Source organism: Asterias amurensis, chromosome 17, assembly GCF_032118995.1.
Source record: "Asterias amurensis chromosome 17, ASM3211899v1".
Lineage (NCBI taxonomy): Eukaryota > Metazoa > Echinodermata > Asteroidea > Forcipulatida > Asteriidae > Asterias > Asterias amurensis.
This window is the reverse complement of record NC_092664.1, coordinates 13467918-13487319: the sequence shown is the minus strand read 5'-3', so window position 1 is coordinate 13487319 and position 19402 is coordinate 13467918. Positions and strand designations below refer to the sequence as shown.

The window sequence follows — 19402 nt, the reverse complement described above, 5'->3', positions numbered from 1 at the left end:
ATTTCATAGCTGGAGGGGTGTTGTGGTGAAGAGGTTTTCAACTAGTGGTTTAAACCCGCCGAGGCCTGGTTCTTGATAATTTACCTCGACTTCGTCTCGGTAAAAATATCAAGAACCAGGCCCCGTTGTGTTTAAACCACTGATTGAAAACCTCTTCACCACACATTGATTCCCTATTTAAACTTTCAGGGAGGATGTTTTGGACTTGAAGAGAACGATATCAATAATGCAGGACTACGATGCGTGGCCGTGGCCTCTTGTCCTGTGCAAATTTTCAAGGAGCTGTATATTTAATAATTTTAATAATAAATTTTTATTTAGTACACAACTTTCCCCAACAGTATACTCAGAGTCCCTCGTTGACAATGGAAGGTGGTGTAGTTTACCATCTTTATAAATTCATATATTTATTAATATATTTACAATGCCAACCCATTAAAATATTGTAAAATTGACGTTGATCAAATTTGTCTTCAGCCATAAATTTCATAAAATAATTCACGCTGTTATGTATATTTTTAAAGGTGCAATTCAAATATGAAGGTCTATGTTTCAATACGCTCAACAGTTCACATTAATATTAATAACATAGTCAACAGCTTATTCACTAAGACTTGATAAAATATACAACCCCCCCCCCCACACACCCCACCCCACTTTCACCAGAAAAAAAATATTTAATTTTTCTAATAACCTATATATACGTACCGTGGGTAAAAATATATATTTATATGTTTTGTTTACATTTGTACACTCTTAGCAACACTCTTACTACTACTACTACGAATGAGCTAACCGTTTTGGCGGCTGTAACAAATAACTGCATGTGTTTCGGTCACTGATTTGTGTTAAACCAACGGCCAAGTCAACTGAAACAGTTATTAGTTACGACCGCCGAAACGCACACCTGAAGAAACCTACTTGAACACGTCCGACACTTCACTGTTTCACATTCAAAGAACTAAACACAGTTGGGGGGATCGTGCCTTTTCTATTGCAGCACAAAGGATGTGGAATTATCTTCCTCACATCAGGCAATCTATTAACTTAAAGTCACCTGGAAGTGGTATTTTTTCAAAATAAAGCTTTTGTCACTAATATATGTGTTTGGATGAGTGGAATGTGAATAAACAGTTAACTAAGGTTTTAAAAAATCAGTTCTTATGTTATTTACAAATTTAAGAGTAGACCCCGACCCGAGAGGGCGCTGTTCGTGACGTCAATCGAGGCAGACTTTGCCTGTAATGCGTAGAGTAAACACAATTGCAAAGTACATGTACGAACCAAGTCGTGAGTTTGTACGTTTCAACAAACAAAACATTTTTTTTTCCGGCAATGCCGACCAGGTGTATTGCTGCTGAATGCAGAAAAACACTTTTTGAAATGTACCAACTCACGACTTGGACGTACATGTACTTTGCACGTGTGTTTACTATACGCATTGCAGGCAAAGTCTGCCTCGATTGACGTCACAAAAAGGGTAGGCGGAGTCAGCCCCCAAACAACTTTATATATTTTTTAAACATATAAATCGTGACAAACAATTACTAAAAAAATTGTTTTATTGTTCGTAAGCATACACTGTTATGTTTGAAAGAAGAAAAAATTATATTTCCAGGTGACTTCAAAAGCCTACTGTACGGCGCTATGAGCAACGACTGTTGGATTAGCGCCTTATAAATTTAACGATTGATTGATTGATTGATTGATTGATTGATTGATTGATTGATTGATTGATTGATTGATTGATTGATTGATTGATTGATTGATTGATTGATTGATTGATTGATTGATTGATTGATTGATTGATTGATTGATTGATTGATTGATTGATTGATTGATTGATTGATTGATTGATTGATTGATTGATTGATTGATTGATTGATTGATTGATTGATTGATTGATTGATTGATTGATTGATTGATTAATTGATTGATTGATTACTGACATGAATGACTCAGTATGAACCCAGTCTTGTACACAGTGCTTATTGCAAATGTATAGGGAAACCATGCTTAAAATTGCTTTTTAAATGTAATAATAATTTGGTATCAAACAGTCTGTCCAGAGGAGAGATAAGCAAAAGCTAGATACGCTCTTGAATTCTAAAGGTCGTCTTTACAAATCCAAAATAATGTATGATGTTATACTTACATATAATTTAGTAGTTACGTTTGTAAAAACGAATCTTTTAATTCATGATCTTCAAAAATCCAGATGAACTTATTTAATTATTTGATTAGCTCTTATTCTGAACTTATTGTAACAATAATTGATATAAATTTCAGACTTCAGTCGCGCTGTTTTTCGGTAATTTCAGTGTTGGGCGTCGTCTTCACTCTCTTCTAGTCGACCTTTCCATTCGGTGTTTGTTCGCATTACGTTGTCTGACTGTTAAATTATAACAACACCACGTGATCAAACCTAACACCACGAGGATAGCAAGGGCACCAGCAGCAACAAAACCTGCAAGAAATTAAGAAAAATATTAGAATAAAGTTTATTATCGGAAACCTTTGGTAATTGTCGAAGAAAGTACACTGCAAAAACTGGGGTGTTAAACGGAAGGTACACGTTTGGTAATTACTCAAAACAAATATTAACTTAAAAACTGACTTGGTAACGAGCATTTGAGAGCTGCTGATAGAATAAAACATTGTGGGAAACGACTCCCGCTGAAGTAAAGTAGGTTTTGAGAAAGAGGTAATTTCTCACTAAAATAACAAAAGACTTCTAGCTAGAAGTCTTTTATTCCTATCTGAAAGCACACAAATTCGTCTAAAAATGGTGTTTTTTCTTTCATCATTTTCTCGCAACTTCGATGACCGATTGAACCCAAATTTTCACAGGCTTGTCATGTTATGATGGGATACACCAAGTGAGAAGACTGGTCTTTGGCAATTACCAAACATGTACTTTCCCTTTAAATTGATTCTCTTGGTATATTATGTGACAACACCAATATGGTTTTCATTACAAACGATATATAATAATTGGGATAAATAACTCAATGTTGTTGTTATCACAATATAGATACTAGGAAGAATCAATTTAACACTCCAGTTTTGTGCAGTGTATTCTTACTTAAAGTCTCTGGACACTATTGGTAATTGTCAAAGACCAGCCTTCACAGTTGGTGTATCTCAACATATGCATAAAATAACAAACCTGTGAAAATTTGAGCTCAATCAGTCATCGAACTTGCTAGATAACAATAAAAGAAAAAACACCTTGTCACACGATGGTTGATTTCGAGACCTCAAGTTCTAAATCTGAGGTCTCGAAATCAAATTCGTGGAAAATTACTTCTTTCTCGAAAACTACGTTACTTCAGAGGGAGCCGTTTCTCACAACGTTTTATACCACCAACCTCTCCCCATTACTCGTAATCAAGAAAGGTTTAATGACAGTAATTATTTTGAGTAATTACCAATAGTGTCCACTGCCTTTAAGCGGGAGTATAATCAAGTCGCCAAATTGTCACCAAAACGAATAATGTGTTTACGTGTTGCCTACTGACATTCAAGGTAATGTGGTGAACAGCATACTATTTTTTATGCGAAATGCGAAGTCATTCACGTACACAAGATTACCAAGTCAAATCGGGTGTAGGCTGCGAGAGAGTGAATCAGAAAAATGTGGTCCTTTGTTGAATATTGTCCCGTATGTAATGGCCCAAAGGTATAAAGGGGTTTCACAGTACTGCTTGGTATAAATTTGGTTTCACCCATGATTTGATCCCTTTTTTCGTTATAAATAAAAGTGTTCATGCATAAAATGAAAACAATTTAACGGGTAGGCCCTATTCGGAACTTCTGACAGCACCACCCAAAAACCGTATGCCTATATTATACGCACGCGCACGGGAGCTGTGAGGTATTGACTTATTAACCCGAGTTTTGTGATAGACGAACAACTACGCTTAAAAGCAGGGTATACATTTGGTATTTTGTCAAAGATAAGTACCGTCAATATGCGTTTCCCAACATATGCATAAAATTACAAACCTATAACAATTGGTTGTCGAAAATAAATCTGAATAAAACTTCTGATAAAACACAAAACACAAAATTTCATACAAAGTTTAAAGATAATGGTGGAGATAGTTTCCCTTATCTGGCTGAGGCGAGCACTTGGGTTTTTGAGAATTTGTTTAAACAATTTCGCTAACGTTTCGTCTCACAGGGATAATTTATTATTTATGTTTTTTCATTCTTTGGATGCCTCCCTCAGATTTGATTTCCCATTTCTCTTTCTTTCTTGAGAATTTATTAGAACAGTTTCATAAATATTAAAGGCACTGGACACTATTAGTAATTGTCAAAGACCAGTCTTCTCACTTGGTGTGTCTCAACATATGCATAAAATAACAAACCTTCGAAGTTGCAAGATACTAACGAAAGAAAAAAACACCCTCGTCACACGAAGTAATGTGTGCTTTTAGATGGTTGATTTCGAGACCTCCAATTCTAAATCTGAGATATCGAAATCAAATTCGTGGAAAATTACTTCTTTCTCGAATGCTATGTCACTTCAGAGGGAGCCGTTTCTCACAATGTTTTATATTATAACACCTTTAACACCAATATTCTGCCTTTTCGTTGGTTTAGAGCGCGTCACATGATATGTCTTAGTTTTGCTAGACGACGGCCGTGTGATAGTGCTTCGGTTTTGCCGTGCGCTAGTCCGAAGACTATCACAAGGCGTGCAGTACCAAGACGTCCGTTGCGTGTACGAGGATGATAAATTAATAGTCTGTAACCATTTCGGATTACATGACACTACAATCATGCAGCACAGTAAAAGTTTTCGCAATCTGTAAGGTAAGGTATGCTAAAAATTATTTTGAGTAATTACCAATAGTGTCCACTGCCTTAAAGTTTCGTCTCAGGGACAAACAATTATTATTTGTGCTTTTTTTGTATTCGTTGGATGTTTCCCTCAAATTTGATTCCCCATTTCTCTTTCTTTCTTTCTTTCTTTCTTTCTTACCCATAACCCTAACCCTAACCTCAACCATTATTTCTCGAGAGCGGTGTATAGTGCAATTCAATAGCCGGGGCCATTCCCGCGTAAACCACGGTATAAACACATTCGTAGGAAAATGTAAAATTACGCATGTAGTTGGTATGTGTTACCGGTATGCCCTTTCAAAGAATGGTGCATTGTCATTGAATGTCTTTCTTTCACGTTATTGTGGACGCCTAACATGTTTACCTTCATGACATTATCCTTAAAGGATTTGGGTACTTTTTCAAAATGTCCATAGATTTACATTAAACTTACAGGGTTTGAAGAAAATGATAGTGGAAAGCTTCCCTTCAAATATTACTTACTGAGGTGCTGTAGTTATTGAGGAAAACACGGTTGTAAATGATGAAAATAATTTTCGTCTCATGAGACGAACATTATTTTCATGACATTGTTTTACTCATTTCTCAAAAATTACAGCACCTCAGCACGTAATATTTTCAGGGAAGCTTTGTACTATCATTATCTTCAAACTGTGTAAGTTTAGTGTAAATCTGTGGACACTGTGTTATTTGTCCTACAAAGTTTACATAGACCCTTTGAAGGAACGCTATACAGAATTGGTAAGAACAAAAATTAGTGAAGTGCAGATTTACATAAAACTTACACGGTCAAAAGATGAGGATAGTAGAAAACATTCCTTGACATATTTCTGTCTGAAATGTTTGTTGTATTGAAATAAAACTGTTTTCCCGTTTGGAATTTTATCGCTCATCAGCTTTTTAGTCCCTGTTAAAATTGATGTCATGCAAAATGTGTAATAGGTTTTGTTTTCCACTATTTTCTCGTGACCCAGATGGTCAATCGATCTCAATCTTCTACAGGTTTGTCAGTTTAGTGTCGTTCCTTTAACTTTGTGCATAGTATATACACTGTTGAGATTTTGACGCTGTAGTTCAATCCCTTGTGTTAAGGCCCGGTCACACAGGCCCACGAGAACGAAAACGAGAACGATAAAAATTCACGCCCTCGATTGGTTGAATTGCTCCACGCAGAATACGCCCACGCTTAGTCAAACAATCGAGGGCATGCATTTTTACCGTCCTCGCTTTCGTTCTCGTTATCGGGGCCTGTGTCACCAGCCTTTAAACAGACACATGTTTAAATCCAACCTTTGAAGAATTATTGAGGCGGGCTTATTTATACAACATTGAACATAGGTCAGATTTTGGAGGTTTTTTTTGTAAGACTTTTATATACTCCAATTAAGGCAAAGTTAATGCATACAATAAAACTCACCTGTGAACATGTAATTATACAGTGCTAACACACATCGGTGTATGGGTAAAAAAACAAAACTAATATTCCTTATCCCCGATGCAAATTTACCATCTACATTATATATCATATAATTCATTTAAAGGTGCCAGTATTTGAGATTTCGCAAAATTGTGGTGCGGTATAAATGCAGGAAGAATAATCCGTAATTGGAACGAACAATCTGAGAAACGCTTCTGCATAAAACGTTTCTCAGATTGAAACCATATTGTCATCCTTTCCCCTAAAACTATACCTACCTTAGATAGCCATTTCTCAAAAAATGATATACATTACAGCTAAAGTGCTTCTTAACAAGTAAGATTTACCGGTCATAATTTTTGGAGTAATTACGAAAGGTCTACCTTCCCTTTAATAATATTGAACTTTCTTTAACCTACCTGCTAAGTAACCGGGTCTTGACGGAAGTCCGCAATTTGTTGAACAGTTTGAAACTTCTGTATAAAAAAACAAATTAGAATGTGAATATACAAACAGGACTAATAGCCTGCCCTTCAGACACTCGTCTATACAAAAAAACATTTTACTGTCACATCTGTTTTGGGGTAACGCCCAACTTGTTCAATAACCCATTTCATGATATTGTGACGTCATTCCACTGTCATTTCCATTGCGTTAAAGTTCGTTTCATTTATTCTGGTTGTGAAGCCAAGGACTTTCAGAACAACAAAAACTTAATCACTATACACTAGCCTAGACCCCTATGGAGAGAGGGCAAGGGAATGGAAGTTTCAGTTTTAGACGTGGGAGGTTAAAACCCCATGCAGCAGGAAAAAAAACACGCAGCCAGGCAGGGACTGAAAACCCAATTCAACTGGTGCCCGCCGGTAGGATTCGAACCGGCGTCCAAGAGGTGGAAGGTGAGGAAAGATACCACACGGTGACTAAACCCATACCGGGTGCGATCGTTTAGCTTCCCTGGGTCTACCCTGCTCATCACTCGGGTGAACCCCTGACAAGAGCTAAACGAACGACCACTCACCGCTCTCGTAGTGACGTCGTTTACCTGGGGCCAGCCCCCAAGAGTGACCCACTCCACAAGCATGAAGGGCACTGGGGGCTGACTCAGGTGAGCCCCTGGAATGACGTCAAAGCTATTCGAACGCACCGGGACAGTCCAGGTCGACCCAGGGAATCTAAACGAACGCACCCACTGTTGGAGCAGAGTAGATTTTGCGCGGTGCTTCCTCCTCCAACACAATACAGAGCGCGGAGTCGGAGCTGTGGGGCCCAAGCCGAAGTTTAGAACAAAATCTAATTTTCTTGGTACACTTACCCGAAGAACAAATTTGTTTTAAACAAAAGCGATTTAAAGGAAAAATAATTCTTCGCCTAACAGTCTTTGTTGCCATAATTGCAAAAAAGAAAGATATCTGGAGATACCGGGATTTGAACCCGGGGCTTCTCACATGCGAAGCGAGCGCTCTACCACTGAGCTACATCCCCTTTCTATAATAATGATGAGTCAGTCTGATTATTAACTATCAATAAGTCGTCTTCTTCTTCTTCTACTATCGTGTCCACATTTCAGCCAGAACTGAACACTTCCATAGCAATATCATTGTACTCTGCAAGGCCCTCGGTTTTGGTAAATAAGTAACTGATGTTACAACCATTTAAAAATCTCCCATGAAGACGAGCAGAATAAACTGTTCGAAACACCGAGACCACACTCGACCGGCCGGCTCTTTTCAGAGCCAACACTCCCGCAAAGGAGATTTACACATGGTTGTACATGCAAGTTCACCAGTTTCTTCTTATTTCTTCATCCACACCATGCAGCTCTAAAACAATACCTATTATCTTTGCTAGTCGTATTAAAGCTTCCTTTGAATTTTTGATCTATAATTGTACATGTGGTTTCCTTATATAACAAAATTGATACAAAGGGTTTCTGGAACACTTTTTTAGAGGCACTTTGGTAGTTTCCACAAAGGTTAGGACTAGCCCCGGCCTAGGGGATATTAAAATTTTAAGGCAAATCTTAAAGGAACACGTTGCCTTGGATCGGTCGAGTTGGTCTTTGAAAAGCGTTTGTAACCGTTTTTTATAAAATGCATATTGGTAGAAAGATGTTGTAAAAGTAGAATACAATGATCCACACAAACATGCCTCGAAATTGCGTGGTTTTCCTTTTACCTTGTCGACTAACACGTCGGCCATTTATGGGGGTCAAAATTTTGACTCCCATAAATGGCCGACCATGTTAGTTCGCACAGTAGAAGGAAAACCACGCAATTTCGAGGCAAACTTGTGTGGATCATTGTATTCTACTTTTAAAACATCTTTCCAACCATATGCATTTTATAAAAAACGGTTACAAACGCTTTTGTTTTGACCAACTCGTCCGATCCAAGGCAACGTGTTCCTTTAAGTATAGGAACGAGAAACTCGTCCAAACTCGAGACAAGTCTAGTCTAAACTTTTTTGTGTGTGAAATCCACCCCTGAACACGTTGGGTAATTACTTAATATAATTATCATACTGATAACGAGCAATGGAGATCTCTTGATAGTGAATATAAAATATTGTACGGGCTTTATGAAATGGTTTCACAGGTTCAGTTTATGTTTATATTTTTCGCTAAGCAGAAAGAAAACTGCCATAAGCAAAATGTTCTGCCAAAGCACTTCATGGTATCTTGTTAAAAATCCCAAAATGATAAGATTGTAGCCTTTTATTTGTCAAATGTACTCTTAAACCATATACTCAGAAAACCTTTTGTATCAACATTTTTTATGCAAAGCAAAATTATTTCAAAGTCCAAAGATAACCTATGACTGGCAAACATAAAATAATTATAAGGAATGTTTTTTTAATATTTTGTACAGAAACGGGGATGTAGCTCAGTGGTAGAGCGCTCGCTTCGCATGCGAGAAGCCCCGGGTTCAAATCCGGTATCTCCAGAAAAATGTTGTCCGAGTCCTTTTCCTAAAAATGACAACTGAAAGACTTTTTTTTTACAGCAGTCTCTGTGTGCTGAGAAAGTTTGTAATGGACTGGGCCCTTTCTTAATATCTATTTTTTCGCTAAGCTGAAAATTACCATAGCAGTTCATAATAAGGTCTCTCCTTAAAATAAAAAATAAAAAAAATTATTGTTTGCCTCAATTTTTCAAATCATAACGTGCTGTTTAAAGCCATTGGACACTTTCGGTACGGAAAAAAAAAAGTTCACAGATTTACAAATAATTGACAGGGTTTACAGAAGGTAATGGTGAAAGACTTCTCTTGAAATATTATTCCATGAAATGCTTTTACTTTTTTGAGAAAATATTAAAACAATATAAATTCTCGATAGCGAGAATTACGGATTTATTTTAAACACATGTCATGACACGGCGAAACGTGCGAAAGCATGGCTGGGTTTTTCCCGTTATTTTCTCCCGAATCCGATGACCGATTGAGCATTAATTTTCACAGGTTTGTTTTTTCATATCAGTTTGTGATAAACGAAGTGTGGGACTTGGACAATACTGTTTAACCGAAAGTGTCTAGTGGCTTTAAAAGTACTCAGAAACGTGTTTATCATAATTTTCAAAGGAAACTACAACAAATATTAAAGAAAGACTTTCACTGACATGGATAACAATAATCATTAGATCGGCTGTTTGTTAGACTATCATATCAAAGGGGATGTAGCTCAGTGGTAGAGCGCTCGCTTCGCATGCGAGAAGCCCCGGGTTCAAATCCCGGTATCTCCAGAAAATATGGTATTCTTTTTCGTAACATTATGAAAACAAAGACGTTTTATAGCAGTTTTTCCGTGCTTAGAATGTTTGTAAGCTTGGCTATTTGAAACTGGGCCAGGTTATATAGCTTAATTTATTTTTGTTATAGCGGGGAAAAAATTATTTTTATAACATAAGCGGAAAATATTGTTAAGAAAACTATTCTGCCGAAGCAATTAATATAGGTCTCTTAAAAAAAGTTATTGTTCGCCTCAATTTGTCAAATCATAATGTGCTCTTTAACTTTTTTATCATAATTTTCAAAGAAAACTACTTAAGCACACAACACATTTTAAAGGAAGCTTTGGCTGACAAGGATAATATAATAATTAGATCGGCTTTTTGTTTATAGACTATCGTCAATTAGGAGATGTAGCTCAGTGGTAGAGCGCTCGCTTCGCATGTGAGAAGCCCCGGGTTCAAATCCCGGTATCTCCAGAGAAAGTTGTCTTTCTTTTTGTAATTGTAACTAAAAAAGATGTTTTAGTGCACATTTTTTGCAGGATTTATGAAATTTTGCCTGGTAATTTGTTTATTTTTTATTTGGCTCAGAGAAGATAAATTGTTGTTTTCCTTGTTGTCAAATCATTCGTGCTCTTAAAAAGTACACAGAAACTCTTTTCATCAACGTTCTTGAAAGGAAACTACTACCCCTATTAAGCACAAAAGCAGATTTCACCGGAAGCCTTTTCTGAAAAGGATGTAATTATTTCATCGACTGTTTCTTCAAATGTATATATATAAATGGGGTTGTAGCTCAGTGGTAGAGCACTCGCTTCGCATGTGAGAAGCCCCGGGTTCAAATCCCGGTATCTCCACAATCATTTCATTCTTTTCATTTTTTTCTGATCATGACAACTAATACAGACTTTGTGCTTAAACCGGCTTTGAGAAATTGAGCCCAATTCTAGTTGGGTCAAAATTCATAGAACTATACAAAGAGTAGCTAAGCACAATTTAATCTTGCTGACAAGAAAAGGGGTAACCAACCAGAATACACTGTCACGTACCACCTGTGGCCGGTGTCCTGGGCCCAGCTTCATAAAGCGAAAAATACTGCTTGACAAAGTGTAAACTAATGTTGAAAAAGTGTTTTGCTCAAAGTCAAACAGCTCATTTTTTTGTCTCAATGAGAATGTATAGATGTTTGCCTTTTATTTGGTCAAAGCCTTCATGCACTCCTTAAAAAGTACTCAGCAACCCCTTTTTATGAACATTTTAAAGAGCAGTTCAAAAACAGATTCCCAAGTTCAAAGCCTAAGGACTTTACAGGGTATATTTATTTCGACTGGTTTATCAGACAGGGGATGTAGCTCAGTGGTAGAGCGCTCGCTTCGCATGCGAGAAGCCCCGGGTTCAAATCCCGGTATCTCCAGAGAAAGTTGACGTCTTTCTTTTTGTAGTGACATCTTATAAATAATGTCTTGCGCAGTTGTTTTATTTTTTGCAATTCTGTCACCTTTTGTTTTACTGACTCTTTTAAAGTATTATTGTAAAGTAATATTGTGATTGTGATGGAGACACCTCTGAAAAAGGCTTTTTACAGGATTGCAAAGAATTTCGACCGCCATATTTGATGTTATAGAAAAATGCACCTATGTATACACGCGCACAACATAGCCAGTTATGAGGTTTAACTGCAAGTTACGCGAGCAAACACGTGAACTTGAGGCGTCCAAAAATGGTGTTGTTTTTAGGTGACGTCACCACTTTGGGCTTATTGCCTGCTCACGTATGACGTCTGCACGTACGTACGAACCTGACGTGAGAAATGGTAACCTTACGAAGGCTAAAACGTGAGATTTTAATGAAACAATTTTCTGACCACAGCGTTCACACGGAACGTGCAGCTAAACCTCCCTAATTATAGCCTTTCACGCGTGCTATAGTTTCATCAACGATTGTGGTCAATGACGTCATATGCGGTTCATCTATGATTCAAACATGGTAATATTTACTCAAACTGTTTCAAATAAGAACAGAGGTTGATACTTACGAAGAACGTAGAGGGCGGTAACTACAGCTGCACCAATGACGGCCACTAACGCAAACAGCATGAGGACAATGAAGCAACATGCATTCCAGAAGCCACACACAGGTCTGCCACCATGGGATCCTCGTCTCCTGTGATCCCAATCGTCGGCTGGGGGTGGAGGATAGCTGGGTAAGCGATGCATTGGGTGTAAGATCTGCTCTATTTGAGGTGTGATAGGAGGCGACCAGGGTGGGGGATCCTCACTCATTTGAGGTTGTGTTGTTTGAGGCTCAGTTTGTGCCTCCTGTTGTTGGGCTGCTTCCAAGTCGTCACCGCTGAGCTCTGCCACGACACGCCGGTAGTTGACAGCAAGACTGGGGCTGCGAGTCACCTGGGCAGAGGTCTGCGACCAGGGTGCTACAACCTCCCAGTTATCGTGAGTCATAGTACTCCGTCTTTCCTCTTGGATGTCAACGAACCTCTCTTCCTCATCGTCAACAGCCTCAGCTTCTTCTTGATTGACAGTTTGGTTATGATCTGGTTGTATCCTGATAGCAGTCTGTGTACTCATGTCTCTGACCACTTGCGACTCTTCGTCATCGTCTTGCGTTTCGTCCTCCTCGGCTAGGGTGTCCAGGGGCTCTGGTATTGGTGGTACCTCTTCAACCTCAACATGAGGTTGCTGGTGCTGCTGGTAAACCGCTTCCCAATCGGGTGCAACCACTCGAGGGATAGACGGAACATTTTGAATGAGCGCCGGCGGAGGTGCTGAGGGGCGTGGAGTGAAGTGTGGAGGTCTCGTCATGACTGGAGGTGGCTCTGGAACCCTGTACTTATTCACGTCTGAGTAAATGGCTATTCTTGAGGCCGAGTCGTTCACACTTACATCATCATCATCATCAGTCTGCTGAGATCCTTCAAACTCTGTGGTTTGACTCCCGGAACTTTCATCGCTGCTGTTGATATCGTCATCTGCAGTATACGCTTGGTTGTACACTGCTCCGGAATCACCCAGTCTTTGAATGGACGCACCGGAGAGTGGGTTCCGTGCTATGTTATAGGTAGCCTCGCTCACGTCAAACTCGTGCCGGAACCGCGGTGCGAGTGGATTCCGGATTGATTTGTGTTCCCTGGGATCCGGGAAGGCCATATCGGGCGAAACCTTGAGAGGTCGTCCCCGTGTGACATTCCTCATGCTGATCTCTGTATTGTATAAACTCTTTGGGTGGCGAGGATTACGGATGAATCTGATGGGCACGACGTTGGGTTTACCGCCGTCATGTCGCACCGGAGCACCCGGTGTAAACGTCTGACTGAACCGGAGCCCACCGAGACCCCGTGCTCCAGCTCCCTTGCTGTATCGTCCCGTTTGAGGTCCGTAGCGTAGGTCTCGGGTGCGACTCCCGCCACCGCTGGCACGCACTCTCGACCTACCACGGGGCGAGTTGTGGCTAACTCGACCCATGTACTGAAGGTCATCGTCACGAAAGCCTGACGGCTCCTACGAACAAAAGATAAACAATCAATGTCGTATCATCATCTGTTCGAATCTGCCTACATTTAAGACATAAGACACCTTTGGTAATATTGTTAAAGACCAGTCTTCTCACTTTGTGTATCTCAACATATTCACAACAACAAACCTGTGAAAACTTGAACTCAATCGGTAGTCGAAATTGCGAGATATAATAAAAGAACCCTTGTCACACGAAGTTGTGTGCTTTCAGATGCCTGAATTCGGGACCTCGATCCAAATCCAAACATTTTAGTGGAAAGTTACTTCTTTCTCGAAAACTACGTTCCTTCAATTATTCCATTATTCCTGTAACTTCGACGACCATTTGAGTTCAAATTTTCAAAGGTTTGATGTTTTATGCTTGTCGAGATACAACAAGTGAGAAGACATGGTGCTAGACCACTAAAGATGTCCGGTGCTTTAAAACAAGGCTGAAAGGGTTCTATGTCGAGTTTGGAACTGTTGAAATAAAAGCGTAGGATACGCAAACTGATATTGAGGAATTTAGAGGTGTGTGGGATGCACAAAGGAAGGTAATAGCGCATAACCAGACGACGTGTAATCCATATCACAATAGTGTCGTCAATTCTGAAGATTGATAGTGCAATAATAATGCAGACATAATATAATAAACCAACAATGTTTTGAGTAAACACACCGGATGACAGAGCAATATATAAGATACATTATTAATGTCACTATTATGTGAATGTGCAGTCATGCCTGCCATGATCCAACACCCCTATTGTTGATGAATTAAAGTTGATGGTGGATAATTTTTCCATTTTCGTTTTGAAATTGTGTGCAATCTCCATTAATAATTATTTCACAAAAATTAAAGGAACACTTGGATCGGTCGAGTTGGTTTTTGAAAAGCGTTTGTAACCGTTTGTTATAAAATGCATTGGTTAGAAAGATGTTTTTTTTTAAGTAGAATACAATGATCCACTCACATTTGCCTCGAAATTGCGTGGTTTTCTTTTTACTTTGCAAACTCACACGGTCGGCCATTTATTGGGAGTCAAAAATTTGACTCACATTGGCCGAACGTGTTAGTCAACGAGGTAAATTTCGAGTGATACTTGTGTGGATCATCATATTTTACTTTTAAATATCTTTCTAACCATATGCATTTCATAACAAACGGTTACAAACGCTTTTCAAAGACCAGCTCGACCGATCCAAGGCAACGTGTTCCTTTAATGTTTAGCCTTCGAGAAATGACTCTGCTATAGTCGAAACGTCATCAGGCCATTAACTTTTGTTTTGTCCATATTTTTTATAAAAGTATATGTTCGCCAAGGGTCTGGTTGTTCACATCTTTCATTTCATTTTTCATTTCATTTCATATTATATAGTGTGTTTGCTTCCCTATGTGACTGGATTAACAGGCTTTCGAGCTACAGTGTTTAATTATACTTTTGTTGATCCTGGCCATCACATTAGGGTTGTTTTATAATTTCCTGTGCCCTTATTGTTTTTCTTGCCTTGTATTTACTTTTGTACATGTACTTATAGTTATCTATTTGACATACTGTCTGCTTGTATTTGTATTTGTTTATTGGCCAAATAAAGAATAAGAATAAGAATAAGAATTACATTTGGCAGCAAACATGAATCATCACATTAAAAAATTCAAATCAAAAGATCTACAAGAACAAGCAATACCGGTAGATATATCTGGGCCCAATTTCATAGAGCTGCTAAACAAAAATTTGCTTAGCATGAAATTTCTTCCTTGATAAAAACAGGATTACCAACCAAATTTCCATTTTGTTACATATTGCTTGTTACATGTATTCAGCTGTTGTTTGCTTATCCTGAAAATCTCATGGAAATTTGGTTGGTAATCCTGTTTTTATCACGGCACAAGTTTCATGCTAAGCAAATTTTTGTACTTAGCAGCTCTGTGAAATTAAGCCCTGGTGACCTTATTCCGGTAAGCATACTTCGGTTATATTAGCTATTTTTGTGCCTATTTGGGCAGCCATGAAATTGGGCACATAGCACGAGAATACATAGAGTATTTGTGGTAATGAAGAAAATGGTCGGCTGACGATAATAACATAGATCAAAATTTACCGACAAGTATCATTTCAGATACAACTTCTTTTGTCAGTCACCCCATTTAATATAGAAACTTTGCCAACAGATTTCATAACATAACAAATCTGTTACAATACCATCATCGATATATTGTTTACGTTATTGTGGCCCTGCATGCAGCCGATTTCACGAAATGCTAGGGTTAATCCTATCTCGAGTTAGGACGGGTAACCCGTCCTGTAAGGATGGGTTTAATGTGTCCTTATATCTAAGGATATACGGAACTTATCGTCCTCAGTCCTATAGGATTAATCCTACTCTCTAAATGTAAAAGAGTGAAAAACGCCACTCTTTACATTTGGAGCTGTCCCTCATATGGCTCTTCAAACAGAGTGGTGGTTATTTCACTCTTTTAGAGGGGTTTCACTCCAGGACAGAGTGAAAAATCACTAAAAAAGATGCAAACTTCAATCTAAAAGAGTGGAAGACCACTCCAAAAAGAGTTGTCCCTCATATGGCTCTTCAAAGAGTGTTTTACACTCTTTTACATTAAAAGAGTAAGTTAGGATGAGTTTGATGAAATCAACGGCTGGTACATCCACGGAGGCAATGGAGGCGATTGCCTTGGTGCCCATTGTAATGCCCAAGGAGTACAATGTTCTCATGATAGGCCTATACTATAGGTGCCCTTTACCAAAGAGAAAGTTCATTGGTAACCACGCCTTTCAAAACATGCATGCATGCCCTTGAAGTATGAAGGGCCACACATGAGTCAATTTACAGGCAACAAGTTCCAGGCAAACCCCAAGAGAAGTGTTCTATCCGTAAAATTTGCCTCGTGTGACAAGACCCATAAGGTTACGCCATTATCATCATCATACCTTTTTTAAATGCTATTGACCAATATTTGATAAAGTCTGACAATACAAGTGAATTGAGGTATGAATAAACACAATATGGTTACAGCAAAAAGGGAGTAGACCATTTTGTGTCAATGACTAATGATTTAGATCAACAATAAGCTATTCGATCGTCAACTGGAAAAAAACAGCAAGAGTGTCCATATTTTCATTCAAACATCTTGGTGGTAACTTACCTCTATGATGACGCTCAGCGACATGGTGATGTCTCTGGTAGACTAGCCACCCAAAATGGTTCCTTTTTTATTCCATTCAACTAGAAGTACAGGTAAACCTTATAACATTCAATACGATTCTTAGCGCACCGTCACTGAAGCATCATGACCCGTCTGTACGCTCGCCTGGCCCGGTCTACACTTCAGACTGCTGTGGTATGCGATTTTTGTACTTCTTTTCATGGAGTTTTATTTTTCTACCGAGTTTTGAATGCGACCTTTTTCCAGATGAATGAACCAGAACTTGCTTTCTGCCAAACAAACAATATTTTCTGTGTGAGGGTCGTCCAAGCGTGGCGACCAAAGTTGGTGAGAAATGCTATGTTACAATCGGAATCAAGGTCGAATGTGTATTCATACGCCTATGGGGCTGAACTAAAATTATACCAAATTTTTGCCGTTGGGTGACAGCAAAATGTTCTCAATAAGTTTTTTTAAACATTACATTATTATATCAGGACCGGGTTTTTTTTTTTTTTGTTTTTTTTGACCTGCTGCATGCCCGGGCAAGGGCTCAAAGTGCCCTTTTCCGTATGCCTCGCCGTTTTACCCAATAATTATCGTCTCGTGAGATTTGCTAAGGAACTTGCCCCAGTAGCCATTATTTTCACAAAGTTCTAGGTGACGATGTTAAAAACTTGTACTTTTACCACATGCATTGCCCCCCCCCCCGCCCCGGCATTACTAGTTTCTTAAATTTGTTGTCCACATTCAAACTCGTTTTTATTTAGTATTTGGGCAGAACAATAATTTTTTTCGTAATTGAGTCACCGTTGTGGGCGCTATAATTGTTGGTTTAGCTTATTTTGATTCGGGGAAAATTGATTCTTTCAAGAGGCATTCTTTTTGCATCAGTCAACTTAGGGCAACCACAGTGAATGCTGCAGGACCACAAGTAGCACATGCTTAATTTTTCAAATAATGTCTTGCGATTCAAGACCAACAGATTGGTGCAAGAGTGCAAGGGCAATACATCAACAATTTTCGTTTTGCTGTAGTCAGAGATAAGATCCAGCTTAACATCCAGATAGATGGTGAATCCTTGGACCAAGTCGAAAACTTCATCTATTTGGGGGGTGTGATTTCAGAAATCCCCACCAGTGAAAATGACATCAAGCGTAGAGTTGGACTTGCCATGGGAGCCTTGCAAAAGCTGAACTCTATTAATGGACAACCAAAGACATCAAGAATTCAACCCAAGCTTATGGGTTTTTGAGATGGCCTGCTTGAGGAAAATACTGGGGGTCACCAGAAGGGATAGACTTCGCAAAACAGTAGTACGTGAACTGAATAATTTAGGAAAACAACCCTAAAAAGTATCCTGGTAAGACTCAAGTATTTTGGGCATGTGAGCAGAATGGGCAGTGGTCGATACCCCAAATTTATCTTAGAAGGCCAAATTGCAGGAAACAGACCCAGAAGAAGACCAGCATATGGGGATCTGCTGGCTGGCAAGCTAAATATGCTACTGAATGATGCTAACCATCCGCTTCATGATGAGCTTGCCAGCCTTGATCCCAAGAATTGGTCGTATGCGAGTGCCATATTCAGCGACAAACCGCTACCCATCCTCCTTTATCCCTCGTGCAATAACACACCACAATCTCAATTTTTAACGATAATTATTAATTGTCGCCCAGTCTCCAGTATTTTTCTGATCGCTTTTTAGTGTTTTTTCTTGTAATTGTATATTAGCCATTGTCTGTTTTTTAATGTTTTTAATGTGTCAATGTTTTTACTGTATGCGAGCATTTGAATTACCCTTTTTGGGATCTAATAAAGATTATTGTATCGTATTGTATTGTAGCGATGGCTGGAAGACATCAATCACTTCTGTGAAGAGGCTGACATTACCATCTGTGGCAGCAGCAGGACACCTAGCAAGGAACAGAGACCCATGGAGACTCATACTATAGTTTTAAGCCATCCCCGGGACGCGAACAATTTTTCCAAACGTCGTTGCAAAAATGTTCTCCCCTTTCCGTCAAAATTAGCTCTCTCCGTCAAAATTACGTCATAATGAAATTGGCCTGCTCTTTTACCAAATCATTGCGATGTCGTTTGGGGGAAAAAATTAGCCTCCGGGACCTACCTCGGGAGGACGGCTATGATGATGATGATGTCCAATACGTTTTCCAACAATATTCGTGATTTGAATGGATTCTCTTCACTAAAATACTGCAGTGGGGGTCCCCATTCTACATTATCAGGTAAGGCAACTTTTGCAGACAAAAATGGGGCAACCCCTGCATGCAGTGCATGCTGCAAGCAGGACCAACTTGCACAAGAGCAATTTTTCGATTCTCAACAATAATGTGATAATATTTGTGAATGGATTCTCTTCTTTGATACTGTAGTCAGGGTCCCCTTGGAGTGTCCCGCGTTCTTTTATTTATTTTTTCATTAAAAAAAAACACTAACAAAAAAACACCCATGCATTAATTATTATGTCCAGGACCTGGGCCCAATTTCATAGAATCGTGTAAGCATACAAACTGGCTAAGCACTGAAAAACTTGTTACCAGCCACTGCATGGGCTGTGGAGTAACATTGTGAATAATTATTTAGACCCCGCCCATTTCATTCTGGATCCCGCCCCTTTCATTCTAGACCCCGCCCATTTCATTCGTATAGATCCCGCCCCTTTCATTCTAGTTGTCCAATAAACAACCCACGCCTGCACGTGTGTG

The 19402-nt window shown here is 39.0% G+C and overlaps 1 protein-coding gene and 6 non-coding genes across 7 annotated transcripts; 5 read left to right on the top strand and 2 right to left on the bottom strand.

Moving 5' to 3' along the window:
- Positions 1 to 699: 699 nt before the first annotated feature.
- Positions 700 to 16832, bottom strand: LOC139949883 (uncharacterized). Its single transcript, XM_071948447.1, has 4 exons — positions 16674 to 16832; positions 12037 to 13516; positions 6691 to 6747; positions 700 to 2467 (listed from the first exon to the last, which is right to left on the bottom strand). The coding sequence occupies exons 1-4, from the start codon at positions 16695 to 16697 to the stop codon at positions 2337 to 2339; spliced, it is 1692 nt and encodes a 563-aa protein (XP_071804548.1). The 5' UTR covers positions 16698 to 16832; the 3' UTR covers positions 700 to 2336.
- Trnaa-cgc (transfer RNA alanine (anticodon CGC)) lies at positions 7685 to 7756 on the bottom strand. The gene has a single exon. It is a non-coding gene; the product is annotated as a tRNA-Ala (tRNA).
- Trnaa-cgc (transfer RNA alanine (anticodon CGC)) lies at positions 9146 to 9216 on the top strand. Its single transcript has one exon. It is a non-coding gene; the product is annotated as a tRNA-Ala (tRNA).
- Positions 9942 to 10013, top strand: Trnaa-cgc (transfer RNA alanine (anticodon CGC)). The gene has a single exon. It is a non-coding gene; the product is annotated as a tRNA-Ala (tRNA).
- Trnaa-cgc (transfer RNA alanine (anticodon CGC)) lies at positions 10407 to 10478 on the top strand. The gene has a single exon. It is a non-coding gene; the product is annotated as a tRNA-Ala (tRNA).
- Trnaa-cgc (transfer RNA alanine (anticodon CGC)) lies at positions 10787 to 10858 on the top strand. The gene has a single exon. It is a non-coding gene; the product is annotated as a tRNA-Ala (tRNA).
- Positions 11344 to 11415, top strand: Trnaa-cgc (transfer RNA alanine (anticodon CGC)). Its single transcript has one exon. It is a non-coding gene; the product is annotated as a tRNA-Ala (tRNA).
- Positions 16833 to 19402: the final 2570 nt, after the last annotated feature.

Coding starts and splice junctions, on each gene's coding strand:
- LOC139949883 (XM_071948447.1), bottom strand. CDS start 16,697: ATGTCGCTGAGCGTCATCATAGAG. Junction 13,517..16,673: donor CGCTGAGCGTCATCATAGAG/GTAAGTTACCAC, acceptor TTTTGTTCGTAG/GAGCCGTCAGGCTTTCGTGA. Junction 2,468..6,690: donor AAGACCCGGTTACTTAGCAG/GTAGGTTAAAGA, acceptor AATTTCTTGCAG/GTTTTGTTGCTGCTGGTGCC.